The 16718-nt window shown below is 41.6% G+C and overlaps 2 protein-coding genes across 2 annotated transcripts; both read right to left on the bottom strand.

The window, feature by feature from the left end:
* Positions 1–288: 288 nt before the first annotated feature.
* Positions 289–4245, bottom strand: LOC107377799 (adhesion G-protein coupled receptor G2). The gene is made up of 5 exons (XM_015947650.3): positions 4088–4245; positions 3860–3981; positions 1566–1834; positions 1390–1483; positions 289–1308 (listed from the first exon to the last, which is right to left on the bottom strand). The coding sequence occupies exons 1-5, from the start codon at positions 4238–4240 to the stop codon at positions 1017–1019; spliced, it is 930 nt and encodes a 309-aa protein (XP_015803136.3). The 5' UTR covers positions 4241–4245; the 3' UTR covers positions 289–1016.
* Positions 4246–5265: 1020 nt separating this feature from the next.
* LOC139061887 (uncharacterized) lies at positions 5266–11853 on the bottom strand. The gene is made up of 11 exons (XM_070541812.1): positions 11653–11853; positions 11324–11482; positions 9611–9658; positions 9205–9508; positions 7484–7646; positions 6575–6737; positions 5996–6130; positions 5756–5866; positions 5570–5674; positions 5407–5471; positions 5266–5359 (listed from the first exon to the last, which is right to left on the bottom strand). Exons 4-11 carry the CDS (start codon positions 9260–9262, stop codon positions 5266–5268), a joined length of 894 nt encoding a protein of 297 aa, XP_070397913.1. The 5' UTR covers positions 9263–9508; positions 9611–9658; positions 11324–11482; positions 11653–11853.
* Positions 11854–16718: the final 4865 nt, after the last annotated feature.

Genomic DNA, 16718 nt, shown 5'->3' on the forward strand with positions numbered 1-16718 from the left:
AACCATTTTTGCAAATCGTGTTTCTTATTCTAATGGGTTGCTCTGAGTTTTTAATGAAAATAGTCTCCTACACCTATCTCCTGCATTAGCTTCTGATAGAAAACAGATGAAACTCTAGGATTAGAAAATCCTGACAGATCTACGTCACACTGTCGCCACACATTCATGGACTCACCCATCTTGGCTCACGACGGGGAAGGCTGTTGTTGGTTTAGCGTCCAGGAAACAGCAGAGAAAATCTCTGCTAGTAGAAATGGTAAATGGCCTGTATTTGTATAGCACCTTCTTAGCTATAACCCCCAAGGTGCTTCACAACACAATCAGTCATTCACATGCTGGTGATGATGAGCTACGATGTAGCCACAGCTGCTCTGGGGCACACTGACAGAGGCAAGGCTGCTGAACACTGGCGCCACCGGTCCCTCCGACCACCACCAGCAGGCAAGTCGGTTTAAGTGTCTTGCCCAAGGACAAGAAAGGAGCCAGGATCGAACCTGCAACCTTCTGATTACTGGACAACCCACTTTACCTCCTGAGCTGCCGTCCCTGCAACCCTTAGCATTAGAAGCTAACAGTTAGCATTAGCAACTCCAACACACAGCGCAACTCCTCCAGGCTTGTGTTATTTGTGGAGATAAAACATCAACGTTGCAGAGCAAACAGTCAGTGGTAGTGTCGTGTTGCTGTTAGCCAATCAGAGGAGAGGTGTCCAAATATCAGGAAAAAACTCCAAATCCCTCCGTGTTAAGCTACTTTCTCCCCCAGCTGAATTCTCTGTGCTGAAACAGGTACATCTGGGCCTTGATTAAACAAATGATCCGCATCTTTGAAAGCTGATGGAGGTTTTAATATTAACGATCAACCTTTGTTTACTGAAACAGAGATGAGCATTTTCTGCAGAAAAAAAACAGTATAGAAATGAGGATGTTTATATATGTCAGACCTAGAATGTTTCATTCAGAGTGAAGTCCTCCTAATTTGACTCGTGTAATATGTGTGCTAAATGACAATTTCAGTTAAGTACCCTGGAAGGAGTTGAGGATTGTGAAAATGTAGGTGGCGGGGATCCGGAGGGCACCGTAGGCGAAGAAGGCGAAGCCCCACGTGACACCCAGCTGGCAGCACAGGCCCATGATGGTTAACACACTTTTGCCACTTGTGCCCCCTTTTTCACCAGCCACTTTGGATTTCTTGAGACCAAAGAGCCAGGAAACAGTGATGATGACAGTGGTGAAGGTGAAGAGGAAGACCAGCGAATAGTAGCCAATGTTGACAATGTAGTGAACGTAGACATCAGTTATCCAGCACCTTGGAAGGAGAAGAACTGTTAGCTCCTACAAGGACTGTTTTCACATAACGGTACAGAATTTAAATGATTTTAAGTCTCACATGTCCACATTGTTTGCAGGATCATCAGTATAGATGGTTTCAAGACCGTATTTTCCTAAGCAGGCAATAATAATTGCAATTACAGCTGGGAGAGCTGGGAAAGGAAACAAGGAAAACTAGTTTAATTTCAATCATCTTTTGATAGATTGTGAATATGAAGAGTGCAACGTTCTCACCCCAGTTGATGGCAGAGATTTTGAGGATGTAGCGTTTGATGGCAATTTGGCCTCCAGTGTAGAGCTGCAGACAGAGGTGGAAGGCCTGTCCAGCAAACCAGCTGAACGTGGCCAACATGGAGAAGTGCATGATGGCTGCCATCACCTGACAGCCCACCAGGTTTTTCATCTTTGCAATGCTGTTGTTGATCAGGAAGGTGAAGTTCAGCAGGAACATGGCCAACATCAGGTGGATGAGAATAACCGTAGTCTGACTCGCCTTAGTCCTCCTGTAAACACAGAATAAACCAAAAATACATGTGAGAAGTTGTTTAGTTTTGTTAAAAGTACTTTAGATAAACAGTCTCTTTATCCGAGGCTATTTATTAATGAGATAATTTGGTCATTTTTTAGCGATGTTCAGTCAGATCTGCAGTAAAGAATGCAACCTCCAGAAACAGGAAGTAGTCATTTGACGGCGATTAGTGACTACCTTCCAATTTTCAAAACACCATGATTGTTCCTAAAAGTCGGGCTGACATTTTAGTGCATTGGTTTCTGATGCTGGGGCCAGGGGCCCTCTCTGGGTCGTAAACACCGGGCGGTGGGTCTTGAAAAGCTCTACCGACATCCCAAAAAATTTAAAGGTGTGGTTCACTCATTTAATGAATACATTTGCAGCGGTCTCTAGCAGGAATTAATGCATTATGAGTCGTAGGGGAAGAAAACACCAGTGCCCCGTTTTCAGAAACTAGAAGTGAGCCACATCACATCTGAGCTTCAGACGGCAGGATTTGGAGTCTTATTTCCTGATATTTGGATGTCTCGCTTCGGAATACATAACAACACGTCTTTACCGCTGACTGGCAACGTTGATGTTTTATCTCCACAAAAAGCACAAGGAGGAGGAGTTCTGCTGTGTGGTGGAGTTGCTAATGCTAACTAAAACAACAACAGCCTTCCCCGTCATGAGTCAAACTAATGAGTTTAATGCCCTTTATAGGGCCAACGTCCATATTTAGACACTTCCACTCGCATCATAAATGATGTCGATGTGCCTTTTTACAAACTCTTAGAATTACGGGATTTCACCCAAACAATCATCAGAGATCAAGCTAGACACGGTTTGCACCATGGCATCATTCCACCAATCAGTGCAGGGCTATAACGCGCCAAATATTGGTGTGTCTGCAGAGCCAGAAAACTGCTGATCTCCTCTCGTGTTTACGGTCAGATCTCTAAAACTAACAATGATAGGTTTATGAAACTCTCACATCAGGTTGACTAGTTGTGCTAAACAAGGATAAATGTGTTGGAAATGTTAAACTCAATAAAGTTGGTGACATTTTAGCATGAAAATCAAATCTGCCATACTTGAACATACGCCCTGAACAAGTAAAAGAAATTATGAATATTTTTAGGTAAAATCTGTTGTTTTTTTAGACATAATCTTAACAGTAATAATAACAATTATGATACTGAATATATTTTGCAGTTTTAAACTAAGATTTCTCTGGGAAATGCTGGAGGACAGTTATTCTGCCAACCAATCTCGACATCAGTGATGATGATGATGAACAGGAGGAAGATGATAATGAAGCAGATCCTCACATATAAAATATTCTAAATATATATATTTGATCAGAAGATGCATAAAAAGGTATTTTTAATGAGAATTTTAAAAACATTCCCAGAACCAAACAAGTGACAGCATTTTTTTTTTTGCATAAAGTTTGTTTTGACAAAAGTACACTGGAAAGTTTTCCATAGAAGTCCAACAGCGCTACTACTATTCAACAGCTTGATTTGCCTACGGTGAACAATTTAGACATTAACTCACAGCAGCGTTTTACTCTGTTCATGAGCCAACTTATTTCCATAACGTTTTCCAACATTCCCAGAACCAGCAGGTTTATTTTATACTGGTGTACTCACAATGGTGTGCTTCAAACTCACTTAGCTAAATTCTTTTAAAAGATTTTCATGATTAAAATAAAACATGATTAAAAAGCATATATACTCATAATTATTTTATTAATTATAATAATATTTTCTGTCTGTATTTATTTCACAGTTCTTTGTGGGCAGAACACCTCAACTTTTATTTAAAAAAATTCTTATTGCATTGTTCATTTTAGCAACATAAAATCTTGCTAAAATGAACAAAACCTCGTGTAAAAGAACAAACTTATTATTTTTTTTCCTTGCATAGAAGAATTGCAGCTTTAATTAGTGCTATATCATATTTCTGTGCATTTTTATACATTTTTTTGAAGCATAAGTATGCATGAAAGTTTAGATTTCCTCACTGATACCTTATAAGAAAATGCATGAAGAGGCCTACGCCCAGGAAGAACATGGACAAGCCACAGCCAGCCTGTGAGATGGTGGTGAGGTACTTCAGGTCTGTGCTGGAGATGGTTTCGTTTATGGGAGTCTGCAAAACCAAAGAGGAAAACACTTTTTTACATTTGAAATAAAGAAAATAGATCAGCAGAGGATCGATCTCATCCTTCTGAAACTTTAGGACGAAAAGATCTCACCAGTAATATAGCGAAGAACGTCAGATGTGTACACTGACATATAATCCCTCCATTTGCATCTTTTATGGTTTCACATCCAGCGTTGGTCCAGTTTGGCCTCCCACCTGTAAAACCAGAATGAAGCAGAGCAGAACTTAATGTAAAGAAGATCATTTTGGTGTCTGGACCTTGAAAGTTCAAATTAACTATAGAAGAACTAAACTGACTCCCTCCCTCTCATGGTCCCTGCACTTAGATTGTCCATCCATGTTCTGTACCCGCTTATCCACGCAGGGTCACAAGGGGCTGGCGCCTACCTCCAGTAGGACAGGTTGCCAGCACGGACCTTCTTGCTGCAAGGCAACAGCGCTACACACTGCGCCACAGTGCAGCCCACCTAAATTATGTGAAAATTACATGTTTAAAATAATCTTGCAGCTTAAACATCTCTGCATGTGATGCAAAGGGCAACAGAACCTGCCTCTAGGATTATTGGTTCCCTACCACCTCATCTACACGGCGCCTGCTGCAGAACAACCAGTTGAGATAACATAGAGTACAGGCCAAACATTCTCATTCAATGTGTTTTCTTCATTTTCATGACCGTGTAGGGGCCAACAAGTGCTAAACACCTCTGGGAACTCCTTCAAGACTGTTGGCTTTCATTTTTATTTATTTTTTTTATAAAGCACCTTAATGGCGCCAGCCAGGGTCACCCAAAGTGCAGTACATGATGAAATCATAGATCATATACATTCAAATTAGAGACAACTATAAAACCATGCTGAAAATGGATTTCACAAGACATAAAAAACACTAAAAACAATTAAATCTAAATGCACATAATGCCTAAAAACAATGAAAATAAATTAAACCATTCCAAGAATATTACCAGAAAAATAACAATAAAACCAAAAGAGTACAAAAAAGTATAAAATTAACTAGATTTGCAATATTGCTACAATTTAGCTTTAAATCTCCAGACAGTAGATGCATATCTAGTGGGAGTTTGCTCCACAGTCTTGGGGCCAGCATTGCAAATGCTCGCTCCCTTCGAGACCTGCAGTTACACCTCGGCTCGACCAATAAATCCTTCTCTGCAGAGCGGAGAGGTCGAGCAGGAACATACCTTATTAAAAGCTCTGCAAGATAAGGTGGCGCTGTTCCGGCAAGCGCCTGGAAAACATAAACCAGGAGTTTCATTTCAAGAAACCCATTTCAGGTGACTTCCTCTTGAAGCTCATCAGGAGAAGGCCAAGAGCGTGCAAAGCAGTAATCAGAGCAAAGGGGTGGCTATTTTGAAGAACACAGAATATAAAACATGTTTTCAGTTTTTTCACCTTTCTGGGTTAAGTACATAACTCCTCATGTGTTCATTCATAGTTTTGATGTCTTCAGTGAGAATCTACCAACGTAAATAAAGAAAGCACATTGAATGAGATGGCATGCCCAAACTTCTGGCCTGTACCTTTGCATGGTGAGAACTTTTTGCTATAAGACAACAGTGCTCAACCTCGCCGCCGTGCTTCCCTCTAACATAAACATGCAAATGACAAAGTGTCCAGAATTACCGTCTCCATTCCACGAGTGACAATGCGGATTCCCACTCTGCAAACAAACAGAGCTACGTTTGTTCTTCATGAATGGGATTTTATTTTCTAAATCAAAGAAATAATTCACCAAACTCACGTATATTAAGTTCTTGAACGTGATGTTGACTGGGTCAGAAAGATTTTTGATTTTAGCTCCCATATCGATTCCTATAACCTCGTTCTGTAGAACAGTGCTGTTTTTATCGTCCTGCAAACACACACACACACACACACACACACACACACACACACATACACACACACACACACACACACACTATGATTTAGCATCATAAAAAGGATTTCCATCATTTCTTACTGCATATTCTTCTCTTACAGAAGTCATGTTCAGGAACCGGATGATGGCTGCAAAAGGTATGGAGATGTTTGAAGACATAGCTTGTTGAAAAGCTTCCTTTGACACGGTGACCGATCTTGAAAATGTACTCAGAGTTTGTGCATCGCCAATAATCTGCAGTAAATAAAAACAAGTCAGTGAAAAACTCACACAAAGTAAAGCTATTCAGATGAATGGAGATTAAATTCTGATGAATATGGAGAAATTTGAACGAAACATCATGACCTTAATCAGCGATTACCTTAAGTTTTCTGTCATTTTTAATATTCTTGTTATTAATATTACCTTTGCATTCAATTTGATCCTTTTATGCTTTAAATAAATTTGTAAAAATGAAAATATTCCACTGCTTCTTGGTGCGGAAATTATAAAGTTAAACTGACTTGTTCTGAAGGTTTCTTTGACTTTAAAAATCTGAGACTTTTATGTTATTTTAGGTAAGCATCCCGTAGGATTATTAATCACCAGAAACATCACCTTAATTTTTATTAAAGGATTAAAAAGGTGCTAATAAGAAAGTCACTGTTCTTTGCTTAGGAGCACAAATAAATAACCCACGTTTAGGTTGCTGTTTGCAGACTGGTAAGCTAATGACACCGGCTCCAGCACTGTGGGGTCCGCCTGTCTCACCAACATTCCCTTGACCCCTTCTCCTGCTGACAGCTCAGCCGACGTTCCGTTCATTTGGGAAACCAAATTCGCCAAATTAGCAACAAAAGTACTGTTGAGAGAACAAAGAGGAACAGTAATGCGGGACTGTTCAAACTGAAAAACATAACATTCTTATTATTACTGAGGGTGAGAGTTAGGAAGCTTTGTTTATATTTGAGTATTCTAATGTTAGAACTTAAAGAGCAAGTCACCCCAAATCAACTTTTTTTCTGATAAGCTATATAAATGTGTGTCTAGTCGTGCTGCAGACACGTGTAGTCAGTAGTTTTCCACTTTAGTGCATTTTAGTTAAAATTTAAATTTTCTGCCTAAAACTGTCAGTGTTGTATCGTTGTCAGGTAAAAACTCTGCACTGCAGTTGAATTTAAATCTGCCATCGCTATTGGCTAAGAGGCACCCTAGAACGTTAGCTGGTACCATATGATGTCACAATGTTGTTGTGAGCCTGTGTGTGTGTGTATTTGTTAGCGGCTCCGCCCTCTCGGTCTGCTAGGCAACAGCATTTGTTGCATTTTTTTAACAGGAAGTGGGAGTGGAGCAATACTCTGGTAGGGGGTGACTTGCTCTTTAATGTCTCACATTTGTTGTTTCAGATCTTTAAAGAACATCAGACACCTGAACTCTGCGCAGGAGACAGGAAGGCAGCTAAATACACACATTTTTATTTAAACTTGTGTGTCCAGCAGGCTGTTTGAACTATTATTTAGAGTAAAACAATTCAAACGCAGAACCTTCTACTTTGACTAAACATGCAACAAAGTTCATTCAGTAATCAACCCAATAAGCATGTCTTACGCAGCCGAAGATGCATCAACTTCTCCTGGTGTGTTTCCTATGATACTTTCCACAGAGGTGTTGAGCGTTAACGTTTCATCCGGCCCTTTTATTGGGTTGTCACAGTTGATGCACTCAGGACGGTTGGTCATGTTTAGTAAGTACTTGTCGTTGAAAACGTTGGCTAAAAGACAGAGATTATTTTTGTTATTCTCAAGCGCTGGTTGAAAACTGGATAGCTAACATTTCTAAGATGAACAAGCTTATTTTTGTTGGTCCAAACATGTCTATTATGGGTAAGCTACCGACCACAGTCCTGGCTTGAAGTAAAAATAATATTATTTTATGCTGACGCACAGGAAGTGGACAGGAGTTGGTCCAGAACTGAGAGATTTGCATCAAGAGATTTGATGCAGTATGCTGGTTCAAATCTCTCTAGGAGAAGCACCCCATTATAATTTTTCCCCTTTCCATAATGTCGATCAGCATGAGGACAGAGGCAATAATTTATAACAGTAAAAGAGGAAAAATTAAAGCTGCAGTGGCAAATTTGGAAAACAAATTAACTTAAAACATTAATTTTTATGCCTATGAAAGGTTTGGGACACTCAATTAACACATTTGTAGTGGTCTCTAGTAGGAATGAATGAATGAATGAATGAATGAATGAATGAATGAATGAATGAGTCTCAGATTAACTTGTTTCAGGAACTAGCAGAGAGCTTCAGACGGCGGGTTTTGGAGTTTTTTCCTGATACTTGGACATCTCTTCTCTGATTGGCTAACAGCAACACGACTCTACCACGGGCTCTGTTTGCTCTGCAACGTTGATGTTTTATCTCTACAAAGAAGCATGGAGGAGTTCTGCCATGTGGTGAAGTTGCTAATGCTAACGATTAGCTTTTACTAGCCCAGACACTCTCTGCTGTTTCCTGGACGATAAACCAGCAACAGCCTTCCCCGCCGTGACTCAAGATGGGTGAGTCCATGAGTGTCAAGTGACAGTGTGACATAGATCTGCCAGGATTTTCTAATCCTGGAGTTTTACTGTCAGAAGCTAATCCAGGAGACTGGTGTAGGAGACTATTTTCATGTTCAGCCTGCATGATAAACTCAGAGTGACCCGTTGGAATCACAAGCAATTTTTTAAAATGGGTCTTCAGTGTCCCACATCCTCTAAATACGTTCTAACATTGTGGAGATTTTTTTTTCAATGAAATAAAGTGGTTCTCTCATGTTTGTCTAAAAACCTCCACCAATAACACGTTTCAGACCGGCTGTCAGTCCCGCCAAATCGCTGCACTTCCCTGTATTTGGAAACAGAACACCACTGGTGTGAGAGGTTCTCCGCTCAATGACATCAGAGAGGGAGAAACAGACGGCTGCTGCCACTTTCGGACGAACTACCAGAGTCCCAAAAAGATGTTTGGACCTAGAAAATGTCAGCCGGTGTTTAGCGCTGTCTCGTTTCCTCCATCTTTGCCGGTTTCTGGTTCCAGCAGAAGCGTCTCAGGGATGATACTCGAGGGGAGGGGTGAGCCATAACGGCTTTCAGCAATCTTTTAAGGCTTCCATCCTTGGCTTTCCCACAAATCTTCAACCATGTTTTGCTTCCATAAATTCCAGAACTTTACATTTCTCAAAGTTAAAAGGTTTTTCAGTGAGTATTAATAATACTTTGTGTTTGTGTCAGTCAAATAAAGTACACAAACTTGTATACCACATATCTGATACATACTCACCTATGTTTTCACAGTAGGCTTTATCATAAGTACTGCCGCTGCCACATATCTTATTCATTACCACAGGACCGAAATCCAAAAAGCTTTGGTCTGGATAAGAAAAGAAAGTGATGTCACTTCAACAAATGTATTGTCAGCATCTATTCTTTGTCTCATTTGGTCAGTAATATACTTGGATTTGCGTTCGTGCTGTTCTTTCCAGCTCGAGTATATACTGTCAGAGATTTCCTGACGAGATCTTTGGGAACATAAAGTAGGAGAGAGCCTTTTACTTCCACTTGTGGCCAGACTTTCCACAATTTTTCTGTGAAATAAAAATAGAAATGTATGTTTCACTTTCTGACATTTCAAAGACAGTTCTGACTAAATCCTGAATGTTGGTATAGTCACAAGTAGGTGCACTTACTTTGTCTTGTGATGTTTCTCTGAAGAAATATTATGCAGCTATCTTTCCCTGAGGGAAGAAAAGAATAATGTTTTAGAGAGGCTACTCGACGACTCGATGCTAGCGACCAGGTGAGCACTCGAGGCTGTGACCTGCTTAACTGGGAGGGTACCAACAGATCCCAGAGAGCTCAGAAAGCTCGGTTCTACGACCCTCTACTCAGACCTGAACATGAAGCCAAACGTGGACCTGGCGAGAAAGGGCGAGCTCAGAGTTTAAATATAAACATACTTTCTACAAACTGATTGGTAAGGCCAGATTTATTAGGTATAACTTGTAAGGATTGTGCACCGACGCAGGTTTAAATCCCGGCTCTTAGCGGAGTTAACATGTTCTCCTAATGCGTCCTTTAGTTTTCTCTGGGGGTGCTCCGGTTTTGACTGGTTGTTTGTCTCTGTGACCTTGAGATGGACTGGAGACATGTCCAATGCGTCCCCTGCCTCTCGCCCAGTAATGACTGGAGTTAGACACCAACTACTGATGACCCTACTGAGGATTTAGGGCCCCAATAAAATATAAAAATCTCCCGCAATATTCACCTGTCGGTGTGTAATCGTACTTATGTTTCAGTAATAAGGACAGATTTAACACGAGAGTGAACGCCAACAGGAGAATTTTGCACATTTTGTGGGCCTTAATACTTGTTAATACATTACTTAAAGAGCAAGTCACCCCCTACCAGAATCTTCCTCCACTCCCACTTCCTGTTTGAAAAATTCAACAAATGCTCTTGCCTGGCAGACCGAGAGGGCGGAGCTGCCAACAAATACACACAAATACAGTCTCACAATGACATTGTGACATCATAAGGTACCAGCTGATTTCATATGATACATCTTAGCCATTAGCAATGGCAGATTTAAATAAAAATGCAGTGCAGAGTTTTTACCTGAAGAGGGCACAACGCTGACAGTTTTAGATAGAATATTTAAATTTGAACTAAGATGCACTAAAGTGTTAAATTATTGACTACATGTGTCGCCAGCACGATCAGACACTCATTTATATAGTTTATCAGTAAAAAAAAAAGTTGATTTGGGGGTGACTTGCTCTTTAATAGCTTATTAATGTTTAGTAATGCATTAAGTAACATTAATAAAGGGACCTTTGTTTATTTAAGGATCCCCATTAGTCTTCACAATAGTGAAAACTATTCTTCCCGGGGTCCACTTGATAAAAGAAACAAAAACAAAATAAAACACATACAATATCACATAGACAGTGTAGGATTAAAAGTACAATATTTCCTTTACTGTAAAGTGTTAAAAAATAAGAATCTGGTGCAAAAGTCCATCTACCGGTATGTCAGTAATCATACTTAGACTGAGAGACCATCAAAAGGCTCAGGAACCCTCTGCAGGTGCTCTGGATTCATCAGCTGATTAGAGAGTGACATTTGAGTCTAGAATATTGAACCTTTAAAGCTGTAAGCCACAATCATCACGATTTTAACAAATAAAGGCTGAAATATCTGGCTTTCCATAGAAGTGTGTGACATAAATGAACTTTTGCACTAGTTTCTAATTTTTCAAGTTTCACTTGGATTTGTCCTCAAAGTTATGCAGGTCTACAAACACCAACTGCAGATGGCATGGAAAGCATTTGATGCATGTATCAACAGTACTGAAGTGCCGCACATATTAGCGTTGCATTTGATGAATAAAGTTGACTTACAGGCTGATCCATTATGTTTTGTTGCATTAATGACTCCATAGAAGTTGTCAGCAATAAAACAGACCGTGTTTCTTTGGGTTAAACATGCACTGAGTCTGGATACTACCGCAGATGCTGGAAAAGGGGATGAATCACTCTTGTCCCCTGAGCTAAAAAATGCTGAAAATTTAAAACAGAAAATAAAATAAAACATTTTAATGCTGAAAGATATTATTATGATGACAAAGGTAACAATTTACACCTTTTCATTATACGTCAGCTATAAGTATGGTTTCATTGGTAAAACATTTGTAATTTGAAGCTTCAAGATCAACAGAAATGTTACTTACAATAGGAGCAAGTCCACACTAAGACCATCATAAAGCCTGGAATCCTCCAGCCGTGTCGAAACATGTTTTTATGGAATTAAGCTTCAGTGAGGATAAGGGCTGTTTTTCACAGCTAAAGAGGAAAACACAAAATAAAATATTGTTTTCCTTCAGCTAAAGTCTTATTTCTCGCCTTCCTGAGGCTGATGTTGAGCAGCTGCCGCAAACAGGAGCTGCTGAGTTTTCTGACTAGTTGAAAACATCCCCAAAACTTTGCATAGTTACCTGTCGCAAATACTTTGTTTAACAAATATTTTGTTTTGTATCTCGTTGGAGATGGATGCAAAGTAGGAGTAGAAATAACAGGTGCTTGACATCCACCGCAGATAGCAGGTTAAGAGCAGAAAGATGGTTTTTGGACAGTGAACAAAGACATTTAATATGGAAAAGTCCAATAACTGAACATTTTAGGTCAAGATAAGAGATAGAGAAGCTTTATGTTGCTATATGTACATCCATCCATTTTCATCCGCTTATTCGGAGTCGGGTCGCGGGGGCAGCAGACTAAGGCGAGAGGCCCAGACTTCCCTCTCCCCAGCCGCTTGGGCCAGCTCTTCCGGGGGAATCCCAAGGTGTTCCCTGGCCAGGTGAGAGACATAGTCCCTCCACCGTGTCCTGGGTCTACCTTTAGGTCTCCCGGTTGGACGTGCCCGGAAAACCTCACCAGGGAGGCATCCAGGAGGCATCCTGACCAGATGCCCGAGCCACCTCAACTGGCTCCTCTCGATGTGGAGGAGCAGCGGGTCTACTCTGAGCCCCTCACGGATGACCGAGCTTCTCACCCTATATCTAAGGGAGAGCCCAGCCACACTTCGGAGAAAACTCATTTCGGCCGCTTGTATCTGTGATCTCATTCTTTCGGTCACTACCCGAAGCTCATGACCATAGGTGAGGGTAGGAACGTAGATCGACCGGTAAATCGAGAGCTTCTCCTTCTGACTCAGCTCTCTCTTCACTACGACAGACCGGTACAACGCCCGCATCACTGCAGATGCAGCACCAATCCGCCTATCGATCTCACGCTCCAGTCTTCCCTCACTCAATCAATCAATCAATCAATCAAAGCTTTATTTATAAATCGCCTTCCGCAACCCTGTCAGGAAGCCCAAGGCGCTGAACATGGTACAGTAGAAGTACAAATATAGTGAATAAATAAAAAATAAAAGCAATTCAGAAATATAAGCAATTCAAATTACAAAAAGAGGTGAAACATTCTAGTTCAGGACAGATGGGTAAAACAATGGATAGAGTGAACCAATGAAAATTGTGAAAGAAATTCAACGTAAAAGAGGGCCGAATCAAACATGTTCAGGAAACGCCAAGCGGAGAAGGTGTGTTTTTAGGCGACTCTGAGGGTGGCAACTGGTTCCAGAGTGACGGTGCTAGGACTCGTGAACAAGACCCTGAGATACTTAAACTCCTCCACTTGGGGCAGGACCTCATCCCTGACCCGGAGAAGGCATTCTACCCTTTTCCGAATCAAGACCATGGTCTCAGATTTAGAGGAGCTTATTCTCATCCCAGCTGCTTCACACTCGGCTGTGAACCGCTCAATCGAAAGCTGCAGATCACGTTCTGATGAAGCCAACAGGACCACATCATCTGCAAAGAGCAGAGACCTATAGATAGTGTTGGTAGCACACTGCTTCCCCCTCCCCCCCTTAGGCGCCGGATGGTGGACCAGAATCTCCTCCAAGACGTACGGAAGTCTTGCTCCATGGTCTCACCGAACTCCTCCCATGCCCGGGTTTTTGCCTTGGCGACCACCCGAGCCACGTTCTGCTTGGACTGCTGGTACCCGTCAGCTGCCTCTGGAGTCCCACAGGCCAAAAAGACCTGATAGGACTTTTTCTTCAGCTTGACAGCATCCCTAACCGCCGGAGTCCACCAGCGGGTTCGGGGGTTGCCACCACGACAGGCACCGACGATCCTGCGACCACAGCTCCGGTCTGCCGCCTCAACAATGGAGGCACGGAACAGGGTCCATTCAGACTCAATGTCCCCCGCCTCCCCCGGAACATTTTGGAAGTTCTGTCGGAGGTGGGAATTGAAGCTCCTTCTTACAGGAGACTCTGCCAGACGTTCCCAGCAGACCCTCGCGATACGTTTGGGCCTGCCTGGTCTGACCGGCATCCTCCCCCACCATCTGAGCCAACTCACCACCAGGTGGTGGTCAGTTGACAGCTCCGCCCCTCTCTTCACCCGAGTGTCCAAGACATGCGGCCGCAGGTTAGATGAAACAACAACAAAGTCGATCATTGAGCTGCGGCCTAAGGTATCCTGGTGCCAAGAGCACATATGGACACCATTATGTCTGAACATGGTGTTCATTATGGACAATCCATGACTGGTACAGGAGTCCTAAAACAAAACACCACTTGAATTCAGATCAGGGGGGCCGTTCCTCCCAACCACACCTCTCCAGGTCTCACTGTCGTTGCCCACGTGAGCGTTAAAGTCTCCCAGCAGAAAGAGGGAGTCACCGGAAGGAGCGCTTTCCAGCACCCCCTCCAAGGTCTCCAAAAAGGGTGGGTAGTCTGAACTGTAGTTTGGTGCATAAGCACAGACCATGGGGGCAACTAGTATGCCCACCCCTGCTCGGCGCCTCTCAGGTGGAGTAACTCCAGAGTGGTAGAAAGTCCAACCCCTCTCAAGGAAACTGGTTCCAGAGCCAAGCGTTGAGGTGAGTCCAACTATATCTAGTCGGAACCTCTCAACCTCACACACCAACTCAGGCTCCTTCCCCATCAGAGAGGTGACATTCCATGTGCCGGGAGCCAGCTTCTGTAGCCAAGGATCAGACCGCCATGGTCCCCGCCCTCGACTACCACCCGTCACACACTGCACCCAACCCCTTTGGCCCCTCCCACGAGTGGTGAGTCCATGGGAAGGGGGACCCACGTTTCCTCTTCGGGCTGTGTCCGGCCGGGCTCCATGGGTGAAAGCCCAGCCACCAGGCGCTCGCCAACGTGCCCCACCTCCAGGCCTGGCTCCAGAGGGAGGCCCCGGTGACACACATCCGAGCGAGGGAACACGGTTTCCATTTATATAATTCATCATAAGAGGTAACAGCAAGCTAACAGCAAGACAACACTTCCTCTATGCCAGAGGCATATTACTGTAATAAGTGTAGTTAGTGCTCCTTACCGTAAAACACACAGGAGCGCTAGCACCGGCTATGACAATGTAGTTATCTACCATAACCATTCTGTTTATAACTCCTCTTTGCTTGTCATGTAGAATCTTCTGGTGCTGACCCACCAGAAGAAAAAAATTCCAGAACATGTTTGAAGTCGGCTTGCTTTTATGTTATTTTTAGTTCTTGTTTTAAATTGCTGTTTTATTCCTTGTTAGGTCGCTGTTATTCATCGTTTTATCGCTTTGCCTTATGCTCTACGTTTTATGTTCTATGTTTTAACTTCTCTTTTTACGACTTTATGTCTTTTACAATGTGTTCTAGTGCCTTGGGCGCCCGAAAATGGTTGTGGAAGGCGCTAAATATAAATAAAGCTTTGATTGATTGGTTGGTTGATTGATTGATTGATTGATTGATTGATTGATTGATTGATTGATTGACCCGTAACTGGCAACAGCCATGACGCATGGAACAGGAGTGAGAAAGTGACTGCAGTAACCTGATTTGACCACAAGATGTCATCTTACCTTATTCTATTTCTTACACACTGCACCTTTAAAATACACAAATAAAATTAGATGCAACAACTCATCCGAAACAGTTCACCTTTTAATATGGTGCAAAAATGTGAAGTTAAGCCTTTAGTCTGTAGCAGGTTCCCCCAGCTGTGGTCGTTACCGTCCTGCAGGTTTAACACGTTTTTGCTCCTGCACACCCGAATCACACAATTCAATCACCTCTTTAGTGAGTTCCGCAGAAAACTATTAATACTCGTTCTTTTTCATCAGGTGTCTTGGAACAAGGATGCAAATTAAATTTCCAGGATGGTCACCCTTCAAGAACTGCAGACTAGGTTTCATTTTTCTGTAAAATAAATCAGATTTGATTGGGGTTATTATTTTTTTTTTTGCTTTTCATGTTTTTGTCTGGTTTAGTCCTGTCTGAGATCACCTAATCATCATCCCAGGCTTCTGGTTCTGTTACAAAAGTTAGTTCTATTTTCGGTTTGGACTTTAAATTCTCACCATTTGGTGCTTTTTGTTCTATTAAAGTCATTTATTTGCTTCTTTAAATTGTCTCTCTTCTTCTTTCTGCATCTGAATCCTCTGCTTTTGCCATTTCAACACTTTCAAATGGAGTTACTTCTATCTTGATGTTTACCAGAGCTGAAACAGAACTGGAGTTGTCATTTCACATTTGGATAGATTCCAGTTTCTGCTGTCAAGAGTTTGATTTACAGTGTATTTATAGCTTCGGCTGTGACGAACACAAAGGGAAATGTGGATATTTTCAACTATTTCCACTTTCTTGTGGAGTAAACCTGATATCACATATTTGAGACAGGCCTTTGTGTTCTGCCTAAGGTTTCCTCTTATGTTGGGTGTTTTGTTGGTTTTCCTGTCAGTCATGTTAACGTTCCCGTGTTCCACTTAAAGCCTGCAGATTTCCCTCAGGTTTGCATGGCATTTCCTTTTCAAAGCTCAAAATTAAAATTGGTTTCTATCTTTGTTTTATTTGTTTATTTTGTATTTTGTTTTCTCTCTTCACATGAAAGATGTGGCAGTTGAGCACAAGAACATGAAACTATTCCTCTCTTGTCCTGCATTTATTTATTTTGTTATTGTTTGTCATATAATTTTTTTTAGCATTTTTTTAAAGAAAAGAAGATCTCAGCACATTCTTGAAATATGTTTTGAATATTTTTTCTTTTTCTGGTAATTAACTAAATCTACACTAAAAAAATCACTGAAACCATGTTTTCTAAGAGCTTTTTTCATCATAGCTCTACACAGTTTTAAAACTTTGTTACCCTTTTTAGACACTTTGATGAGGTTTTCTACTGAATAAATATATTTATAATGTATAAACTCTTCCCAGATGGCGTTTGTAA

Source organism: Nothobranchius furzeri, chromosome 2, assembly GCF_043380555.1.
Source record: "Nothobranchius furzeri strain GRZ-AD chromosome 2, NfurGRZ-RIMD1, whole genome shotgun sequence".
NCBI classification, from domain to species: Eukaryota; Metazoa; Chordata; class Actinopteri; order Cyprinodontiformes; family Nothobranchiidae; genus Nothobranchius; species Nothobranchius furzeri.